The 22,321-nt window shown below is 38.9% G+C and overlaps 2 protein-coding genes across 2 annotated transcripts in view; one reads left to right on the top strand and one right to left on the bottom strand.

The window, feature by feature from the left end:
- The window catches only part of LOC119766854, a 37,840-nt gene extending 30,609 nt beyond the window's left edge, over positions 1-7,231 (bottom strand). The window contains exon 1 of the mRNA XM_038253064.1: positions 7,014-7,231. Coding sequence (XP_038108992.1) covers positions 7,014-7,120 — 107 coding nt within the window. The 5' untranslated portion in view covers positions 7,121-7,231. The remainder of the gene's footprint in view (positions 1-7,013) is intronic.
- A 1,737-nt stretch (positions 7,232-8,968) lies between these two features.
- On the top strand, positions 8,969-22,002 carry LOC119766233. The gene is made up of 2 exons (XM_038250672.1): positions 8,969-9,072; positions 21,717-22,002. The coding sequence occupies exons 1-2, from the start codon at positions 8,975-8,977 to the stop codon at positions 22,000-22,002; spliced, it is 384 nt and encodes a 127-aa protein (XP_038106600.1). The 5' UTR covers positions 8,969-8,974.
- The last annotated feature ends 319 nt before the right edge of the window (positions 22,003-22,321 follow it).

Raw genomic sequence — 22,321 nt, 5'->3', positions numbered from 1 at the left:
AATTTACTTAAATTTAGTTAAATTAAGTCAAATTTAGTTAATTTTAGTAAGATTTAATTCAATTTAGTTACACTCAGTGAAATAAGTAAAATTTAGTTAGATTAAGTAAAATTTAAATGAGTTTCGTAAGATTTCGCATAATTTATTTCAATATAGTTAGAGGAGAATGGGCAAATTTGTATGGGAGCTGGTCCAAGGATGTACACGAACGGGACCAACTTTTTTCGAAAGATCTCGCCGAGACATGAAAAAAAGTCTTCCGGACCAACTCTCTAAACCCCGGGGTTCAAAAGTTACATGCTGTTGAAGTTTGAGAATTTTGGGTAAAAATGTACAAAAAATCGGATTTTTGCTAATTCTAAAATCATTTATAAAATCTCCATTTTATCATGGATTTTGCTCATCTTGACTTCCAATTGACTTCATTCGACGCGTATCAGCAAAAACTATGAGTTCTAATATGTCTTAGCATGATTGAAACATGATTTTTCTTGTTTTTATACGTTTGAACCGTTTGTACAAGAGGCATCCCATAGAAAAAAGTCGAAACTTCAAGGTATTGAAACCGGATCCGACCCAGACTGCTTCAGTGAGTATGGAAGGCTTCAGTGCAATATTGTAACAACTTATTGGGATGGTCTGAGTCATCCGAGAACTCCTTGGAGTTAAGACCGGCGAGTCTACCGCCGTAACAAGCAAGATGTCGGCGGTTTTTGACCACTGATCATACCCGCATGGCTTCAGTGAGTATGGTAGACTACTATGCTGATGTGTTGGAGTGTCCTGGGTTCTCCTAGGACTCCCTGGAGTTAAGATCTGTGGGTCTACTACCGTAACAAGCAACATGTCGACCGGTTTTGACAACGGAACATACCCGCATAGCTTCAGAGAGTGTGGTAGACTACTTTGCTAATATGTTAGGATGTCCTGGGTCATCCAAGGACTCCCTGGAGTTATGATCTGTGGAGCTACAGCCGTAACAAGCAAGAGGTCGACGGTTTTTGACCCCGGAACATACCCGCATAGCTTCAGTCAGTATGGTAGACTGCTTTCTTAATGTGTTAAGATGTCTTTGGTCATCCTAGGACTCCCTGGAGTTAAGATATTTGGGTCACTGTAACAAGAAAAAGGTCGACAATTTTTAACCGCGCATCATAACCGCAAAGATTCAGTGAGTATGGCAGACTGTATTGCTGTTATGTTGGGATGTTCTGGACCATTCCAGGGAGTCCTTGTAACAGCCTACAGATCATAACTCCAGGGAGTCCTAGGATGACCAAAGACATCCCAACACATTAACAAAGCAGTCTACCATACTGACTGAAGCTATGCGGGTATGTTCCGGGGTCAAAAACCGCCGAAATCTTGCTTGTTACGGCGGTAGACTCACCGGTCTTAACTCCAAGGAGTTCTCGGATGACTCAGACCATCCCAATAAGTTGTTACAACATTGCACTGAAGCCTTCCATACTAACTGAAGCAGTTTGGGTCGGATCCGTTTTCAAAACCTTGAAGTTTCGACTTGTTTCTATGGGATGCCTCTTGCACAAACGGTTCAAACGGATAAAAAAAAAGTGAAATCATGTTTCAATCATGCTAAGATATATCAGAATTCATAGTTTTTGCTGATACGCGTCGAATGAAGTCAAGAAAATCGAAATCCATAATGAAACAGAGATTTTATAAATGATTTTAGAAATAGCAAAAATCCGATTTTTTTGTATATTTTTACTCAAAATGCTCAAACTTCAACAGCATGTAACTTTTGAACCCCGGGGTTTAGAGAGTTGGTCCAGAAGACTTTTTTTCATGTCTCGGCGAGATCTTTCGAAAAAAGTTGGTCCCGTTCGTGTACATCCTTGGACCAAATTCGCCCATTCTCCTTTAGTTATTTTTAGTAAAACTAACTTAAATTTAGTAAAATTTTGTTAAATCGTGTTTTATTTAGTAACATTTAGTTATATTTAGTTAAACTTAGTTAAATTTTGTTAAAATCAGTTGAATTTCGTAAAATTTAATTAAATTTAGTTGAATTTTGTTACATTTAGTTAAAATAAGTAAAATGTAGTTAGATTAAGTAAAATTTAATTATGTTTCGTAAAACTTCGTAGTCAAATTTAGTTAAGTTTAGTTAGATTCAATTAAATTTAGTTGAATTTAGTAACATTTAGTTAAAATAAGTAAAATTTAGATAGATTCAGTAAAATTGAATTATGTTTCGTAAAACTTCGCATAATTTATTTCAATTTAGTTAACTCTGGCTTAATTTAGTTATATTAAGTTATATTAGGTTAAAATAAGTTAAATTTAGTTTTAGTCAGATACATTTAGTTATATTTAGTTAAATTTTATATTTAGTTAAATTGAGTTGAATTTAATTAGATTTAATGAAATTTAGTTGAATTCAGTAACATTTAATGAAATTTAGTTGAATTTAGTAACATTTAATAAAATTAAGTTGAATTTAGTAACATTTAGTTAAATTTAGTGAAATTCAGTTGAAATTAATTGAGTTTATTTAAATTTAGTTGAATTAATTAACATTTAGTTAATTTCATTCAAATAAATTTAAATCTAGTTAAATTTATTTAAATTCAGTTAAATTTATTTAAATTAAGCTAAAATAATGAAATTTAGTAAGATCAAGTAATATTTAAAAAAGTTTAGTAAAATTTCGTTTAATTGTTTTCAATTTAGCTAAATTTGGCTAAATTTAGTTATACAGCAGTTCCATATGAAAGTTAAAGAAAAAAAATAAAAGTTCTCCGATCGGGCTCAAAATTTTTCTGGGGGTTCCTTGGCCAAAATAATTAGACCCGTATTTTTTTGTTTGGCCATTAGGGTGGCCTACGCCGTGTTAGGGTGGTCCGAAAATGGCCATTTTCGTCAATTTTCACAAAACCACTTTTTCAAAAATCATAACTTCGCTCCATTTCAACCGATTTTAGCTGTCTAGGGCGCAAATGAAAGATGATAAGTTGACTTTCAAGAAAAATAATGTGGAGTTTCAAAATCTAGCCTAACATTTGAAAAGTCTTATGAAAACATCAAATGCCGTTTTGACGGTGTCTGGACCAAAGAGCCTATATCTGAAAATATTTTAACGGATTCCTCGAACAATTTTACATAATATATCAAAATTGGGTGAGGTTCATTAACAGGATTCAGAGATAATTTTTGACGCGCCGCGCGCGAAAATTGACGAAATCGGCAAAAATCAACTTTTTTCACTAAAACTGCGATAACTAGAAAATTTCAGCGATGACCTATAGATGTTAGGGTACCAAAATTTTCGTAATTGAAATACGCAACTTTTGGTACCCTAACATTTATAGGTCATCGCTGAAATTTTCGAGTTATCGCAGTTTTAGTGAAAAAAGTTGTTTTTTTGCTGATTTCGTCAATCTCCCGTTTTCGCGCGCGGCGCGTCGAAAAACCTGGATTTTATTTTCAAAAAATCATATCTCTGAATCCTGTTAATGAACCTCGCCCAATTTTTGATATGTTATGTAAAATTGTCCGAGGAATCCGTTAAAAATATTTTCAGATATAGGCTCTTTGGTCCAGACACCGTCAAAACGGCATTTGATGTTTTCATTAGACTTTTTCAAATGTTAGGCTAGATTTTTGAAACTCCACATTATTTTTTCTTGGAAGTCCAACTTATCATCTTTCATTTGCACCCTAGACAGCTAAAATCGGTTGGAATGGAGCGATGTTATGATTTTTTGAAAAAAGTGGTTTTTGTGAAAATTGACGAAAATGGCCATTTTTCGGACCACCCTAACACGGCGTAGGCCACCCTAATGGCCAAACAAAAAAATACGGGTCTAATTATTTTGGCCAAGGAACCCCCAGAAAAATTTTGAGCCAAATCGAAGCACTTTTATTTTTTTTCTTTAACTTTCATATGGAACTGCTGTATATTAAGTTAAAATTAGTTTAATTAAGTACAATTTAGTTAAATTAAGTTAAAATAGGTAACATTTATAAAAAGTTTATCAAAATTTCGGTTCATTTATTTCAAATTCGATAAATTTAATTAGATTAAGTTTGATTTTGTTGAATTTGCTTAAATTTAGTTTCAAACCAATCAAACCATCCACATTAACGACCCCCGGGTCTTTTGTGGTCTCTATTGCAAGTTTCTGCTCGAACCTAGGAGTCCGAAGGCTTGAATGGGGAGAGCACCCAAACCTCTTTTTATTCCAAGGAACCTTCCACCCCAGTGTTTGAACTGACGACCTTTGGATTGCGAGTCCAACCGCCGCCAGCGATTCCACCGTAGTAGGCTTGGTTTGGTGTGTTGTTTGTACTTATGGCATGGAGACGACTCCTACACCTGGAATGACTTAACGGCCTAACAACCAAGGCCGGGACCGACATTTTACTTCCTCATCCGATGGAAGGTTGCAGCAGATGGGAATCGAACCCAGAATCATCCGCTTACAAAGCGGACAGCGTAACCATTCCGCCACGCACTGCCACGTTTAATTCACTTAAATTAAGTAAATTAATTTAAATTAAGTCCGCTGCGTATCCCAGAGACATCAAAGCCACTACCGTGGCCAGGTCGAAGGTAAGCCAGACGCTGTCGAAAATTAGACCCAGTTCTGCAGCAGCGACGTGCTCAAACTTCAACAGCATGTAACTTTTGAACCCCGGGGTTTAGAGAGTTGGTCCAGAAGACTTTTTTTCATGTCTCGGCGAGATCTTTCGAAAAAAGTTGGTCCCGTTCGTGTACATCCTTGGACCAAATTCGCCCATTCTCCTTTAGTTATTTTTAGTAAAACTAACTTAAATTTAGTAAAATTTTGTTAAATCGTGTTTTATTTAGTAACATTTAGTTATATTTAGTTAAACTTAGTTAAATTTTGTTAAAATCAGTTGAATTTCGTAAAATTTAATTAAATTTAGTTGAATTTTGTTACATTTAGTTAAAATAAGTAAAATGTAGTTAGATTAAGTAAAATTTAATTATGTTTCGTAAAACTTCGTAGTCAAATTTAGTTAAGTTTAGTTAGATTCAATTAAATTTAGTTGAATTTAGTAACATTTAGTTAAAATAAGTAAAATTTAGATAGATTCAGTAAAATTGAATTATGTTTCGTAAAACTTCGCATAATTTATTTCAATTTAGTTAACTCTGGCTTAATTTAGTTATATTAAGTTATATTAGGTTAAAATAAGTTAAATTTAGTTTTAGTCAGATACATTTAGTTATATTTAGTTAAATTTTATATTTAGTTAAATTGAATTGAATTTAGTTAGATTTAATGAAATTTAGTTGAATTCAGTAACATTTAATGAAATTTAGTTGAATTTAGTAACATTTAATAAAATTAAGTTGAATTTAGTAACATTTAGTTAAATTTAGTGAAATTCAGTTGAAATTAATTGAGTTTATTTAAATTTAGTTGAATTAATTAACATTTAGTTAATTTCATTCAAATAAATTTAAATCTAGTTAAATTTATTTAAATTCAGTTAAATTTATTTGAATTAAGCTAAAATAATGAAATTTAGTAAGATCAAGTAATATTTAAAAAAGTTTAGTAAAATTTCGTTTAATTGTTTTCAATTTAGCTAAATTTGGCTAAATTTAGTTATATTAAGTTAAAATTAGTTTAATTAAGTTCAATTTAGTTAAATTAAGTTAAAATAGGTAACATTTATAAAAAGTTTATCAAAATTTCGGTTCATTTATTTCAAATTCGATAAATTTAATTAGATTAAGTTTGATTTTGTTGAATTTGCTTAAATTTAGTTTCAAACCAATCAAACCATCCACATTAACGACCCCCGGGTCTTTTGTGGTCTCTATTGCAAGTTTCTGCTCGAACCTAGGAGTCCGAAGGCTTGAATGGGGAGAGCACCCAAACCTCTTTTTATTCCAAGGAACCTTCCACCCCAGTGTTTGAACTGACGACCTTTGGATTGCGAGTCCAACCGCCGCCAGCGATTCCACCGGAGTAGGCTTGGTTTGGTGTGTTGTTTGTACTTATGGCATGGAGACGACTCCTACACCTGGAATGACTTAACGGCCTAACAACCAAGGCCGGGACCGACATTTTACTTCCTCATCCAATGGAAGGTTGCAGCAGATGGGAATCGAACCCAGAATCATCCGCTTACAAAGCGGACAGCGTAACCATTCGGCCATGCAACGAAAAACGAAACTATTGGCACTACGCCCCCCGGGGCATGGCCTTCCTCTAACGTGGGATTTCTGCTCCAGCGCCTCTGACGAGACAGGAGAAACCGGGACCGACGTTTTACTTCACCATCCGATAGAAGCTCAGTGGATAAGGCGGGAATCGAACCCGCGTCTCATAGCATCATCGGGATCGGCAGCCGAAGCCGCTACCCCTGCGCCACGAGACCCACATGCATGCATGTGCATGTGCGGCCATGCACTGCCACGTTTAATTCACTTAAATTAAGTAAATTAATTTAAATTAAGTCGAATTAAATTAAATTTAGTAAAATTAGGTTAAATTTAGTAAAATTTTGTTGAATTAAGTAAAATCTACCTAAATTAAGCAAAATTATGCTTTGTTTACATAAATTTGGTTGATTTTAGTTGAATTTAACAAAGTTAAGTTAAGTTTGGCAAAATTCAGTTAAATTTTGCTAGACTTACTTAAATTCACTAAATTGAGTAAAATTATGTAAAATTTGTTGAATTTATTTAAAATTTGTTAAAATGAATTAAATGAAGTATAAGTACAGGGTGGACAAGTATTGCCAAAACGTGTTTAAACTGCCTGCCTCCTCCTGTAGATTCCGGAAATAAGAACCACTTTCCGGAGCTGCCTGAATGGAATTGTAATTGTAATTTATTTGGTAACGATATCCTGTTAGTTTACACTTTGTATCAGGGCAAGGAAGGGATTAAGGAGATTGTACATTTGGAGCCAAAGAAATTGTCAATGGAATTGAGACAAAAGGACGGAGGAAGAACTCATCAACGATTTTTTGCATGACTGAATTGATCCCGGAACAACTTTTACCTCCCGGACTGGATCCACCGGATGATAGAAAACGTTCTGTCTGATGCGAGGTGTAAGCAGCGACCGCAGAGAAACAGTGCTCCTCCTCGGAATTCGATCCCCAGCATGGGCCACTTCCGGAATGCTTCGAACCAGGTTTTTCGGAACACAACTCGACAATTTCATTCATTTTAAACCTCTTCAAACGAACGACAAAAAAAATCTCCCGGTTGTGCAAAACAAATTAATTCATCTAATAGGAGCCTGTGAACGGGGGAGACTACTTGTCAAAAAGAAAGGCGATGCACGATGCAAGGTGTCATTAAGTGGGATTTGAAAAAAGACATAAGGCAATAGGGTGTAATATGGTTGTATGGAAAAAAATAAAGTTGTCCAAATTTAGCGAGCACAACCATTTTTCAATTCCTTTTGGGGTCCTAAACAACTCCCCAAAGTTTGGGAACGATTGGTTTAGTCCTCACTTTGCGCAAAGCGATTCAATTTTCCATATAAATTTGTATGGGAAAAACCATTTTTTTGGATTTTGATATTTATAAAATCCACGTTTCACGCTGTACTAAATTCGGATACATATTCGGATGCTCTGTAATGTGCTCTACAACTTTCCCGAAGAGAGTATGGTGCTAACTTGCTCCTATAAAAAGATACAGCGAATTCAAAACTCGTCTAAAACGTGTTTTTTGATCGAAAATCACGTTTTAGACGAGTTTTGAGGACGCTGTATCTTCTTTCAGCGACAAGCTAGCACCATACTCTCTTCGGGAAAGTTGTAGAGCACCTTCCGGAGCATCCGAATATGAATCCGGTTTTAGTACAGCGTGAAACGTGGATTTTATAAGTATCAAAATCCAAAAAAATGATTTTTCCCATACAAATTTATATGGAAAATTGAATCGCTTTGCGCAAAGTGAGGACTAAACCAATCGTTCCCAAACTTTGGGGAGTTGTTTAGGACCCCAAAAGGAACTAAAATAATGCTGTGCTGGAAAATCGATTTTCATATTACACCCTAATAAGGCAACTGGCATGAAAAAACAATTAAGTGAATTAATGTTTCTGGTCAAAATCACACAAAGAAGTATAGTGGTTTATTTAAACAGTAATATTTTAAAAAACTTTTAAATATTTCTAGGTATTCAACTGATTTTCAAATATTTTGGCGGCGTGCCACACTTCGACCGAAAAAGGGCGGATAAGCATTTTGACAGTTTGAACTGTTTTGCCAATGGAGTACCCGCCGTCGAGCAATTTTTGACAGACACATGATAAATACAGCCAAAAAAGCAAAAACTGATCCTTGGAACACTTCTGGAATTTTTTTTTTGAAAATGTCCAATAAACCAAATGTTCAGTTTTTGCTTTTTGACTGTTTTTAAATACCCCTGACTCAAGGCGGTTTCAAAAACATCCAAAAAGCAAAAAACTGGAAATTTGGTTCATTGGACCTTTTAAAAAAAACTCCAGTCTTCCATTCGAACAGATTTTGCATTTTGCTAATATGTATTCATTATGAGAGAACTATCATTTCTACCACTCGAATGTACAGACTGTCTAGGGAAACAGACTGGCCAATGCAAAATAAACGGGCACTGGCAACGTATGTTTTGCGCTTGCAACACTGCCAGTTTGGTGTCAAGCGCGTTTTGTGTCCAGAAACATTAGCCAATCTGTTTCCCTAGACAATCTACTCGAATGTGGTGCTACATCCCAGTCACGAAATATTCTAGCAGAGCTGGTTCTGCCAGAATCCTGCTAGAACTGTGGAACATTTACTGCTAGAATGCTGTAAGAATATCCAGCTCGGTGAGAACTCTGCTCGAACGTCGTGACTGGGATTGTCGCCGTGCATGGTTTGAATTGTTTATGTCTTATATTTATTATATCTTTTGCCAACACCACCTTTTAGTTTCACGCTGCACCTTCATTGTTTACTTGCATTGTACCTTTGACAGAACTGAGAAATGGCAAAACAGAAAGCTGAAAACAGCACAACAAGTAAGCAAAATTTAATTTCAATCGTTCTTTCGTCGGACCTCAGCCAGTGTGTTCCCGAGCATGGGTAAATAACAAGGGAAATGCGTAATAATACCTTTCTCTGGTATCAATACCAAATTTTGGTATTCCTGGACCCTTTAAAATTTGTCTTAAGGATTATGCAAGAGCAAAATGTGGTATCATACCAATTTAAGGTATTGTTTTGATATTGCAAAATTGCAGAATTTGTCAATGGTCGAACACCACATTTTGGTATTCTTTTGGTATTACAGTATTTTATCAAATTCCTCTGAAACTATGGGAAAATTTTGACCAATTGTGACAGAATAATTAATTTTGCGCTAAAATGATGTCTCAAAGCGAATGCTTTCATTAAAATCCGGAAATTTCAAACTTGATTTTAAAAATTTTTGATATACCCCCTACAGAAATGACTTGAAATTGTGGAAAATTTTCTAAGTCAGGATGGCACATTTTTGTATTATTTTGGTATTGAAGTGTTTTATCAAATTCCTCTGAAACTATGGGAAAATTTTGACCAATTTTGACAAAATAATTAATTTGCGCTTCTCAAAGCGAATGCTTTCATTGAAAACCGGAAATTTCAAACTTGATTTTAAACATTTTTGATATACCCCCTACAGAAATGACTTGAAATTGTGGAAAATTTTCTATGTCAGGATGGCACATTTTGGTATTATTTTGGTATTGAAAGGTTTCATCAAATTCCTCTGAAACTATGGGAAATTTTTTATAAATTTTGACGAGATAATTAATTTTGCGCTAAAATGACTTGAAACCCAAAAATGTTAAAGCTGATTTTAATTTTTTTTTAAGTCGGGATAACCAAATACTTTGAAAAACAAAAAATATTGAAATTTGGTTAATTTCAATCCAGTTTCATTTTAATAACACTTATTTTTCAATCTTGTTATTTTTCAGAATCTTCAAGAACTTCAAGCACAGGCCGTCAATGACAAATGCATTCGTTGTGGTGAAGAATATCACTAAGAACAACATGGAATCATCAGGTGAGTAGATTTGGTTGTTGCATAAGGATCATTTCCGTTTTTCACTAACTGCAACTGCTGCACTAAAATGGTATGAAAATACCAAATTTTGGTATTACTTGTGCAAATATCAACGACCAAAATGTGCTCTTGGTTGCCCAGTAATAGATGGTAAAATACCATGAAATCATACCAAAATCATGTATGTGGAAGACCACAGGAATACCTAAATATGATTTTCCTAGGGCGCGGGAATACCTAAAATTAAACCATGGCAATACCAAGTTTTGGTATTCAAGCAATGTTCAAAAATCCAGAAGACCTCAACTTGGTATTGAAATGGTTTTATTTTGAGGTATTATTTTACCCTTGGAATAACACGGTTTGGTATTGTTGTGCCCTTCCACATACAAGACTTTGGTATGATTTCATGGTATTTTACCATCTATTACTGGGCAACCAAGGGCACATTTTGGTCGCAGTTATTTGCCCAAGTAATACCAAAATTTGGTATTCCCGTGTTATTTACCCCTGCTCGGGTTTGCTGCAATTTTTTTTTTAAAGTACGGATTCTAAAGCGACCCAGTGGAAGGATGTATGGAAACATTGAGAAGCAGTCGTCGATCTTCCGCTGCGTATCCCAGAGACATCAAAGCCACTACCGTGGCCAGGTCGAAGGTAAGCCAGACGCTGTCGAAAATTAGACCCAGTTCTGCAGCAGCGACGTTGGCCATGTATCGACCGGATTCTCAGTTAAATCTTCAATGGCTCCTCTTCAACAGTGATAATAATTTCGGAGCCGGAAGTGGTTGTGTTCCTGGAGCTGGTTTTCGGCCGCGTGCATCATCGGATGTTTGAAGGTCAGTTTCGTTTATCCGTTCGTTTATCGTTTTACTAAGATCACCTCCCTTGTAATTTTTGGGTGCGGTTAACTTCGAAAAATCATAGATGTCCACGCTCGACTTACAATAAGCACCTCGACCGATGTGTCACGATAACCGAGACCACGATCTTCTGTCGCTGATCACGCGGGAGCTGCCGACGACGACCTTTAACCTGACCAAACAACTGCAGAACCTTAGCCCATCCGCCAGAACGATGATGCACTTGATCAAGAGCTGGTAGAAGCAAGATCAGACTGGCCCCGGCAGGTGTTGCACTAGTTCCGGGATGAGCTGATTCACAACAGGTAAGATGGCTAATATGAATAAGAAACCCTTGGGTAAATAATAATTCTTCCCACAGAATCGCAGTCTACCACCACTTCTCGTTCCGATCGGTCGCCGGAGCACCGTAAGAATGTCGTCATCTTCGAGAGTCAGCGAATCTCAAAATACAGATGGAGCGAATCGCGAGTTGGCACAAATAATTCCGGCCAAGCTGGAGCGGCTGCAATACGTACTAGTGCTGTGCAAACAAAGTTGTTACATGAGCTGGTGCCGTCGGACAACCCCAAGGGCAAGTCTAATTTAAATATACATCATTTATCATGATACCTTTTGGTACATGATAAATAATGTAAATTTACAGGAAATTTTTTTTCTGTGTAGTTTCATTTCCGCCAGTTCTAAAAATTTAAAACTGCTCGCAATTTGAAACAATCATAAAACATCGCGCTGCAGACAGTCTAAGAATTCATTGCAACCCACTGAAAATTTTGTCTCGAGCCTCGACTCGATTCAGGCTCGATCTCGAGCCAGATAGACTCGAGGCTCGAGCCAAAATTCTCAGTGGGAAGAGACACACTCCACAAGACCTTACGGTCTGGTCACCTTTCCCGGCGTACAAAGTGTACCATGTACGAAACGCTGATAAGACCCGTCGTCCTCTACGGGCACGAGACGTGGACGATGCTCGAGGAGGACCTGCAAGCGCTTGAAGTTTTCGAACGGCGAGTGCTTAGGATGATCTTTGGCGGCGTGCGTGTGAACACTGTATGGAGGAGAAGGATGAACCACGAGCTGGCGCAACTCTACGGCAAGCCAAGTATTCGGAAGGTCGCCAAGGCTGGCCGAATCCGGTGGGCCGAACACGTCGCAAGAATGCCGGACGCGCTGGATGCGCGCCAACCGAACCAGACTATGAATCCGGTGAAGTTGGTGTTTAATTCGGAGCCGGTTGGAACGCGGTGGAGGGGGGCGCAACGTGCGAGGTGGTTGAACCAGGTGGAGAAAGATCTGGAAAGTGTGGGAGTTCCGCAGCGGGCTGGAGAGTAACAGCCCAGGACCGAATCCAGTGGCAGCGCATCTGGAGACAGCTCATGACCCGGAGGTTGTACGAGCAGTAAAAGAAGAAGAATAGTATTTGTTAAAGAACATTTGGAAATCATCTTTTCATGAGCTTTTTATAGCGAAATGTTCGGCATGAGTTTTTGAACAAAACGTAGTACTAGGTTTCTGTCAAACATTAAATTGTTACAAGTTTTATCACAAAATGTGCATAGTGCCCAAGGGGTGTAAATACTTTTTTTACATACTGTATCTAGATATAGATACGGAGGGTCACCCCCCTAGGGAAAAGAGCATGACGCGTTTTTGTGATGCTCTCGGTATCTTCGCGTTTTTTTCGGCGGAAAATTGGCGTATTCGCGGCAAAAGTGGTTTTATTCGTTTGTTAGTGAAGAGAGTCACACGGGAAATGTAGAATATCAGTGATAATAGGTGTTAGGATCAGTTTTATCGCGATTTAAATTGTGTTGTTTTGGTACAAATTGTTCAGCCATATTTGACAGGAGGCAAGCAGAAGAAAGAAAAATCGACGAAGAGAAGCACAGTTTGAGAGATTTGTGTTTGGTGAGAGTATTAGTTCGAGTAGCTTGCGAAAGGTTGGCCGTGAGATGACATTTACAGAGATGAAGAAAAATCGACGAAACGGATAGTGTGTGTGTGCTGCAGAAAAAGAGCATTTGCTCTGGCAAGCAAAAATGAGGAGAGGCTGTGCAATTTGTTGGTGTGAAGAGCTGCTGAGCGGGGCCGGCCCGGCGGCTCTCTGTGAGAGTTTGAAAGCTTTCGTCTACAGTTGGACTCGAGGACGTCGCTGATGCATCGGGTGAGAGCTCTGGTGGGCTTGAGGGGGAAGGGTGGCTTGGTTAAGAGAGGAATGTGCTGGATGATTCATTCAAAAATTGCTGTGGTCGTTGTCGTTTTGCTAATGCACATTTTCCAGCAGTTAACACACGTTAGTTTTCGGTTTGGGACAATCCATGAACCACGTGAACACTTTTCTCAAACCCCTCATCACCGCCTTCCCCCCGCCCCCTTTTCTGTATGGAGTGTGGACATTCGCCAGAAACCCTCCTCCCCCCTTTCCCCTAAAGTGTCCACGTGGTTTATGGATGGTCCCTTTTTTATTAATTTTGCTCACAGCAGAGCCGCTTCCGTCAACGTAAAAATGAATTGTGTTGGAATAAATGATGGTTGAAATTTAGGCACATGGATCTTATCTTTCCACAGCCGGCTGTCTAAGATTAGATCTCAAACAAACATTCGCGTCGGGATTAAAATATAAAATACACTGAAATAATAATAACACTTTCTCAGCAGCAGCATCCGACTGCTTGCTTTGAGAATAAATTTTCAATCCTGTTAAAATAATAAACCTCACTTAATCTAAACGGGAATTGTCTCAACAGCAGCATCCGATTGCTTACCTTGAGAATAAAAATCTAACAGTTAACTTCATTTATGCCAATGGTCGTATCGCTTGCTTAGGGCGAATCCCAGACCTTTACCCATCACAACTACCAACTCCACGCGACATTTACGCATCCTTGTTGTTTAAATTCGATTAAATTTGATCAAATGGTCAGTTTGATCAAGTTCCACAATAAGGTTGGGAAAAAGAGCCTGCGGTTACGCTACCTTTTTCTAAGTAAGTTCAGCATCAACACTTCCCGTGCTCCTAATCCTTATTCCTCTCCCGGTGAATGGTGGAGATGGGAGCGGCCGGCAATGGATGGCTTTCATGGTGCTACCTGTCCTGTTCTGGTAGAATTGGTTTTAATTCCCTCTAATCAATTTCTAAGCAACCTGGGCTGGACAATTATCACACATACATGACGAAATCCAGTCTGCAACCCGCTAAGATCACCATCTCCATGCGAATGCGAATGCGAATACTGTATCTAGATATAGATACCTTTACAATACCGATGCACAGTGGGAAAAAAGAGCCCAAAAAATTACCGAAACATGATTTCGCGCAAACCATCGATTGCTATACACCAAAAGCTTCGTTTTTGCACCAGTAACAATAGTCCGATGATAAATCGCCTTTAACATGATGGGCACTGCCTTCTAAGATATTTTTTATGATAATAATATTTTATTGAAACATAAAAATTATAAAAAGTTTTGACGAAATTCATGAAAATTATTCTATACTTTTGATAACAAAACTCAGTAGGCAGTGCCCATCATGTGAAAGGTAATTAGGTAAATTAAGAAAATTTTAGAGAAAGGCACTATTTATTTCAGGAAATTGGGCATATCTCTGCCTATATTGAACCAAAACTGATACTTTTTTATGAAACTTGTTCAGAAAATTGTTCTCTACAATGTGATTGATTCTAATTTGTTTTAAAATGTAATAGTGTGATGTGGCAGAGGATTGAAAAAATAATTTTCGGAACCTATTGGGTAATAAACAGCTTATTTATTAAATAATCCATATTTTGCATCGTTTGATGCTCACATTCGTATCCGGGCAATGTGTTGCTGTAATTTCATGATAAATTGTACAAAGAAAAGATTTACATTCGGTCGTATCGGGGTTTCCAGCTTGGATTTTGGGGTAATTTCAAAGAATGCTAGAAATATGGTAAACTTGGTTCGATTTTTATTATTGGAGGTCAAATATGGGTCAAATATAGTTGGTTAGAGTTCCCAAGGCATATTCATAAGAAATTCGAGTGATATAAACATTAATGCACCGATTTTCTGTGATTTTTTTGAGCAAATATCCCATAAAATCGAAAAATAATCTTCAAACAAAAAAGTTGTTCTAGACCCCCCGACGAAATATTTCGCTGGACCCCGCAAAATGTCGAGAAAGAGACCTTCTTTGACGGAGCCAAATATCAGACATACCGAATTTTTTATCATTTGTTTGTTCTAAAAAACACACCGTGAGTTGGCTTTAATTTGAAGTAGATTTGCGTTTTTAAGTAAGTATGTCAAAATTCGACATTTTCTTAAAATTTGCCCAATAACAAAACAATACCTAAATTTGGTATAATACCACAAATTGGTATTAACTTACACTTTAAACATTTTTTCAAGGGCTCGCGAAAATCAAAATGTGGTATTGATACTATTGAATGGTTGTTGTTGTTGTTGTTGTTTTATTATAGAGGTTTTACACTCCACGTGCATTCGCCTCTTTTTCAAAAGAAAGATGGGATAGAATTTAGAGGAAGATTTCACAAAATTTGTATATACATTTGTTTATATGGTTTCGAACAGGTGAGTTTCTCGTAAAAATTTCAGCAAGCGTTGTTCTGATTCGGGTTCGTGTCCTAATATTTCTCGGATTGAGTTGGAAAGCAAATTTTCCTGGCGTTGAGCGGTATAGGAAGGGCAATCAACGAGAATATGTTCCACAGTAATAGGTACTCCACACGTGTAACACATTTCCCTAGGGCCCAGTCCCATGAGGTGTCGATGAGTTAGTCTGGTATGTCCTATCCTAAGTCTGGACATAATGCGTTGTTCTGTTCGGTGTCCTCGATCATCCCAACTTTTGGTGGTTCCTTTTATTTTCCTAGTGAAGACGTCTCTGGTTATGTGCCACTGGTTTTCCCAAACTAGTTCGATTTGTGTGTTGATCCATCTATTAACGTCTTGTTTGGGGAGTGGCGTTATCCATGCCTCAGCACGGTACCCTTCACCAGCAAGTTTGTCTTGGGTCATGTCGACAGCTATAATGAGGGCAGCAGTCTCAGCTGTAAATATAGAACATTTGTTATCAATTTTCTTAGATATTGACCAATGAACACTGTAAGCTCCCATTCCGACTCCGTGTCGGGATACCGATCCGTCTGTGTAAATGTGTTGATGTCGTTGATATTTTTGTTCCACTCTTTGTTTGAAAACTGCTCTTTTTTGAGCAGCGGTGTCCGTAGGTTTGATTTTGTGATGAATTTTCCAGTCAATTTTTGGTTTAACATCGTCCCATCTCCGTTCTTGAACACGGGGAAGCTTGGCCACTTCCGGTAGTGAAGATCCTATCTTTTCCCTTAATATTTCGTTCGCTTTCCTTAGTAAGGTGCTTGATTCTTCGGGGATTTTCTCCATAACACTGGTTGTTAACAAATGTCCTTTTTGCTAATATCAACGCTGCTTTCAGGGGAAAAGGTAGATTGCCAGATTCAATCATAATTGATAGAATCGGTGAGCTTTTGAGATGGCCTGAGGCACGCCGTACAATTTCGTTGTAGACAGGTGTTAGAGTGTTGACTAGTGCAGAAAATGCAGCACATGTCAGTTCAATTCCATATACTAGCTTTGAGGTGATTATGCTGTTCCCAACTTGAATGATTGTCTTCCGGTTGCTTGTTTTGTGTCGACTGCTGATTGTTCTAATGAGCTGAATACGGCTTCTACAACTTTCTTTAACTTCTCTAAAGTGTTGGTTATAATTGAGGTTGCGATCCAATGTTACACCATGGATTTTGATTTTTTCCCTATTGGGAAAGTTTACTCCATTAAGTACGATAGGTCGTTTCCAGTGATGGTGACGAGTTGAGAAGCTATGCAGGATGGCACACTTCTCGCTGGCAATTTTGAATCCCACACTATCCGCCCACTTTCCTACAGCTCGGACAGCTGCCTGCATTTTGATTCGGTTCCTAGCAAATGTTGGTCCGTGAGTTATCAACAAGATATCATCAGCAAATAGTAATATGTGTGTGTTTTTGGGAAGATCAAGAGAGACGTTGTTCATGCCAATCTAGGTCGTGCGAGCTGTCAGTTATGGTCAAGGTACATACAAAATTATGGTATGCCAGATATTGAAGTGATGTCATGTAAATTTTATCATATTTTTTATGTTTTTTAAAGGGGCTGAATTTATTAACTATGGACTTATTTATGATCATATTTAAATGTTTTCACAAAGTTGTTGTTTTTGTCCACCATTTCCAACTGATTGAATTTCGCAAAATTGAAACCACATTTAACGCAGATCACGGCCATTAATAATCTGAAACAAATCCAGATTTGATTCACAAATTACAAAAAACTAAACAAAATTAAAATAACTCGGAAAACAACGATTTTTTCAAACAATCTCTTTGGTCGGTTTAGAATTGTCAAACTGAATAGCTCTAAGCTAACTCGAACCCGGTACACACACGAAGCTTGACATAAACAAATCTGACAACTTCCAATTTATAAGTATAAAAATCATTAAAAGCCTAATAAAATTAAAAAAAAAACTTTGAAAAAATATATTTTGATTTGAAAATCAAAAGCCATACCATGAGCGTTGAAAGCCTTGAAACGCTGGTGCAATTTTGACAGTTTGAGCTGGTGTGAAAACGACGACAGAGCTCGCACCACACAGATGCCAATCAGGAAAGCGGTTACTGCTAGGACTGAGCCTTGTGGTACGCCATTTTCTTCGACGAATAAATCTGACAGTGTGTTCCCGATGGCGACCTGAAATGTTCTATCAGATAGAATTTTTTTCAGGAACATGGCTAGACTTCCGTTGAAGCCCCAGTCCTGCAACTGCCTTAGTACACCCGTTCTGAATGTTTGATTATACGCTTTGGAAATATCAAGAGCTGCCAGGTCGATGTGATGCCCTTGAGTTCTAGCGTCATCTAGGATATCCCCTAGACGGGCGAAATAGGTACCCGATCCCCGGCCTTTGCGAAAAGCATGTTGTTGATCGATGAGAGATTGTTTTCTTCCAGAACTGTGGTTAGTCGGTGGTTGACCATTCTTTCAGCAACTTTAGCTATGCAGCTTGTGAGACTAATTGGTCGGTACCCAGTAGGAGAAGACGCATTTTGGCCTTTTTTTGGGATTGGGATAACAATACTTTTTCGCCATTCTTCGGGAAATGATCCGGAAAGCCATAATTTGTTGATCGCGTTGAGGAGAGATTTCTTCGCTAAGTACGGTAAGTGTTTGAGCATGGGGTAGCCTACGCCATCTGGTCCTGATGATTTACTGTGCGCGTTATCTAAGGCACGTAATAGTTTGTCCATACTGAAACACTTGTTGTAGTCTTCGTTTTCGTTCGATGCATCAAGTTGAAACGAGATGGGATTTTCCTCTGCTGTTGATTTCAACCTCTGAAATTTTGATCTGTTACCTTCTGTAGCTGACAATTTCTGAAAATACTGCCCAATTTCCTGAGCAATTAAAGCAGGATTATCAGTTAAAGAGCCGCCAACTTCCAAGGAGAGTCCACGCGTACGGCGTTTCCCACTCAGAGCCACATTTCAGTACACGATGTTTGGTTGCTGATGCCGTCGAGAAACTCTTCCCAGCTTTTCTTTTTACTTTCTTCCATTACTTTGCGTGCATGATTCCTGGCAATTCGGAACATGTTCAGAGCATCATCTCGAAGGGGGCTTTCGTTTGATAACTTTTTGAGTTTTCTGAGCGCTTTTCTCCTGGTCTTAATAGCATCTTCTACTTCTTTGTTCCACCAATAAACAGAACGGCGGCCGGGTTTGCCACTGGTTCGTGGTATGCTTGCTTCGGCTGCCCTGAGGATAGATTGTGTTATTTCAGAAATTGTGTATTCACGATCTGCTTCTAATCTCCTTTCAATCTCCAATTCGTAATCATTCCAATTTGCATCTTCGTAGCGCCATCGTCGTCTTCGGGTTGTGCTTGGGGAAAGCCCACATGCGTGAATCTCAATGGGATTATGATCATTGCCTTGCGTATCCGTGTGTATGCACCATGTTAAGGTGTTGATAAGGCTTTGAGATGTCGATACACGAGTTTGTCGTTCCCCGGTGATAGGTGTGACTACCGTCGTTCATTACAATAATGTTGTTGGTTTCGGCGGCTTGACGGATTGCCTTCCCCCTGCCGTCCTCGCGAAGACTGCCCCACAGCGGGTCGTGGGCGTTAAAATCTCCCAATATCAAAAAAGGAGATTCAAGTTGATCAATGAGCTTTTGTAGTTCAGTTGCGAAGTTAGATTGACTATTGAATGGTATTATTCTTCATTTCCCTTGTTATTAACCCATGCTCGAGGTTTGTGATAAGTGCGGTACGGACCGAGGGTCTTGCGCGATTGGACACTTTGTGCTGGCGCGGACGGATACTTAAGGCAACCAGCACCACCTTTACACGCTTGCCTGGGTCGTAAACGGCCAGCTGTTGTTCCGCTCGGTACACGCGTCGCAGCAAAATTTGTTTGGCCATCAACTCAATCGCGATGGACGCGTTCGGGCAGGACTGGATCAAATACTCGTTGTCTGCACTGTATCCGTTGACGCCATGCCTTGCCTTGACCTATGCTTCCTGCTGCTCGACTCCTGCTTTCCATCATGTTGGTCACGCTCTAGGCACTCAGACACAACTCGCACACCACTCGCCTCTTTTGTTCACATTCTCCGGCACATCTTCACGCTTTTCCGGACCGCCCACGTTTGGTCAACGATCTTTTTTGCCTGAAAATCGTCATTCAGATTGTCCTCGACGTCCACGTCCGACATGCCGTCGTCGTCCTTGTCTGATTCATCGGCGCCTTCCGGTTTGCCACCTGCTGCTGTAGAAGTTGATTTGTTGGATTTTTTTCTGCTGAGCGAAAAAAAACCGCGATGAAGGTACGATTAGGGACCCTAAATAGGGAGACTGATCGATGTGAATTTGACGTACCCAAACAGACGCAAGTTTGACGTATCCAAACGAGCATTTGCCTTTACGCGCAGTGTTACGTCTTTCTCCGTACAATTAAACACTAAATAAAGCCGAATTTAATCTGCTCGATTAGCTCCACGCTGCACTTTATTTCACCCTCCGATCGTGTGTCATTTTCCCATCCCCTTACACTGTTATTCAATTTTACCCAAATCATAACAATCTCCCCTTTTTCCAGCTTGCCTTCTTACTATTTGTCTTCGTTCAAATCCGTTATGTAGTCGTCATATCTCAGCGGCCTCTTGATCTGTCGCCGTGGTCGGCCGTTCGCCAGCTTCTGCTTCTCTGCGCGTGTCGACATCGGGACGGATGCCTCTGGAGTCGCCCACAGTTCATCTGAATTCTCGTCCTCTTCTTCGGTGTCACTTCGAGCTGTTTCTGGACTTCTTGGGATACACTTCACGTGAGACGAATTCCGGCGGTATTGCACACCATCTGGTGTCTCCAGCAGGACGCTGTTTCCCTCTTTCTTGATTACCTTGACCGGCTGCGGCAGGAATGCAGTGGAGAGCTTGTTCTGCTTCACGAAATTTCTCATCAGGACCTGATCACCTTCAGTAATCGTGGACTTCTTAACGTTGTGCGCCTTGTCGTACTGTTTCTTGGCAGCCGTTCGGTAGGATAGATCTTGGTCTCGAACGGCTTCATCGCTCCTGAGATCGCGTGCGACAAGTTGTGGAATCCAGTCTTTGAATCTTCTACCAAACGCCAGCTCCGCCGGTGAGCGACCCGTAGTCGGATGTGGTGTGAGGGAGTACACGTAGTTTAGTTCTTCGAGGTCGTGCTTCCAATCCGTTTTCGGAGATATGCCATTTTGAACATTTACGTTTTATCAAAATTTGCTGCAATCTACATATGCGCCCGTTTATTTCACTTGCTTTGCTACCTACTTCGTGGGCATCGTCGCTTCAAAAATCAATACCTGGTTTCAAGAAGTTCGAAATGACTTTATTGGAATTTTCTGTTGCCTACATTTAAAATTGAGTAGCTTAGTCAAAAAAAAGGTATTCGTACCGAAGTTTCTCAAGCGAAACAGGGGAATCTCAGTTTGATACCGAAAAAAGTATTCAGCAAAATATTGACTTAGCATGATGAATTTCTGCGATCAATCCATGAAACTGATCCACATTTAAGTTCTATGTTGGTTAGAACAAAACATCATAAAAAGTACCTTTAACATATCCTGAAGCCGTCAGAAACTCTATAATCAAATGAATTTTCATGAACAAGAACATAAGGATTAGTAAGAATATTTTTTTTATTTTATCGTTTTACTTCATAATCAATATTTTGAATAAAATTAATTTTTCTGTTATTTGATTTAACAATTAAAATTTTCGCAATTTATGCCCATAAGGGTGGTGGAAGGGGGGGGGGAGGAGGGGAGGGGGGGGGGGTGAAAGAAAGAGGAGGAGGGGTTGTGTCCTTTAAGTGGGGATGTATTAGCTTATCCATAATTTAATAATATAAACTTGCAATACAATATACACGCAATTCTGTTGCACTTTCAAATGTATGAAAAGACTATTTATTATAAACAATCAACTATTGAAAGACATGAAAAGTCATTGAAATGGACGTATATCATTTCAATACCATACAATTACCCAAATTTGTATGAAAAAACATTTAAAAAGCAAAAAAAAATAATTTGGCCGCCTGTTTGTATGGAGATGGCCCATAGTGCACTGTCTTCTTCCAGATCATCCGAACCATCAGAGTCGTCCACTTTTAGGTCCATCATCACTTGCCGCAGCCCTTTATCACTCACTTTCTTCTTTTTCTTCGTGTTGCATCTCTTTTTGAAGTGTCCCACCAATCCACAACGCTCACACTTCCGATCCAGAGCCGGACAGTTCTCGTCGTTCGCGTAGTGGCCCGTTCTTCCGCACCGAAAGCACTCCCGTCTCGGGTTGTTCTTCGAACCGGTGGCCGTTTGAGCGATCTTGTTCACCTCCTCCAGACGCGGGCTCAACTTCGTGGCATGCCGATAAGCATCGCCATGCCGATAAGCAAGCGCCGATGGTCTCGACCCAAGCAGCATTTATCGTTGCCAAGCCTTATTTGCAACTAATTCAAAACAATCCAAAATAGCTGTGGAAACATGTACGCAACACTCCTGGTGACAAAAAAAGCGCACGACAACGACGCGATTCGCAACAATAGCCAGATAGTTGTGAACGTGTTGCGGCAATGTTTCCTATGCGATGCTAAGTTTTGTAGGAGAAATTGATGGTGTTGCAATAATGTAACAAATATGTTGCAAATATGTCACCATTACGGTGAAATTCTTGGTTGCTTGAAATCAAACGTGCAGCCGAAATGATTTCAAGCGCAACAAACTTCTAATTCATCTCTTAATAAATATGTTTCCATTTTGGTTGCGCTACAAAACAAAAATGGATAAGTCTGG

Source organism: Culex quinquefasciatus, chromosome 2 (genome assembly GCF_015732765.1).
Source record: "Culex quinquefasciatus strain JHB chromosome 2, VPISU_Cqui_1.0_pri_paternal, whole genome shotgun sequence".
Taxonomy (NCBI): Eukaryota; Metazoa; Arthropoda; class Insecta; order Diptera; family Culicidae; genus Culex; species Culex quinquefasciatus.
This window is presented reverse-complemented; position numbering and strand designations above follow the sequence as displayed.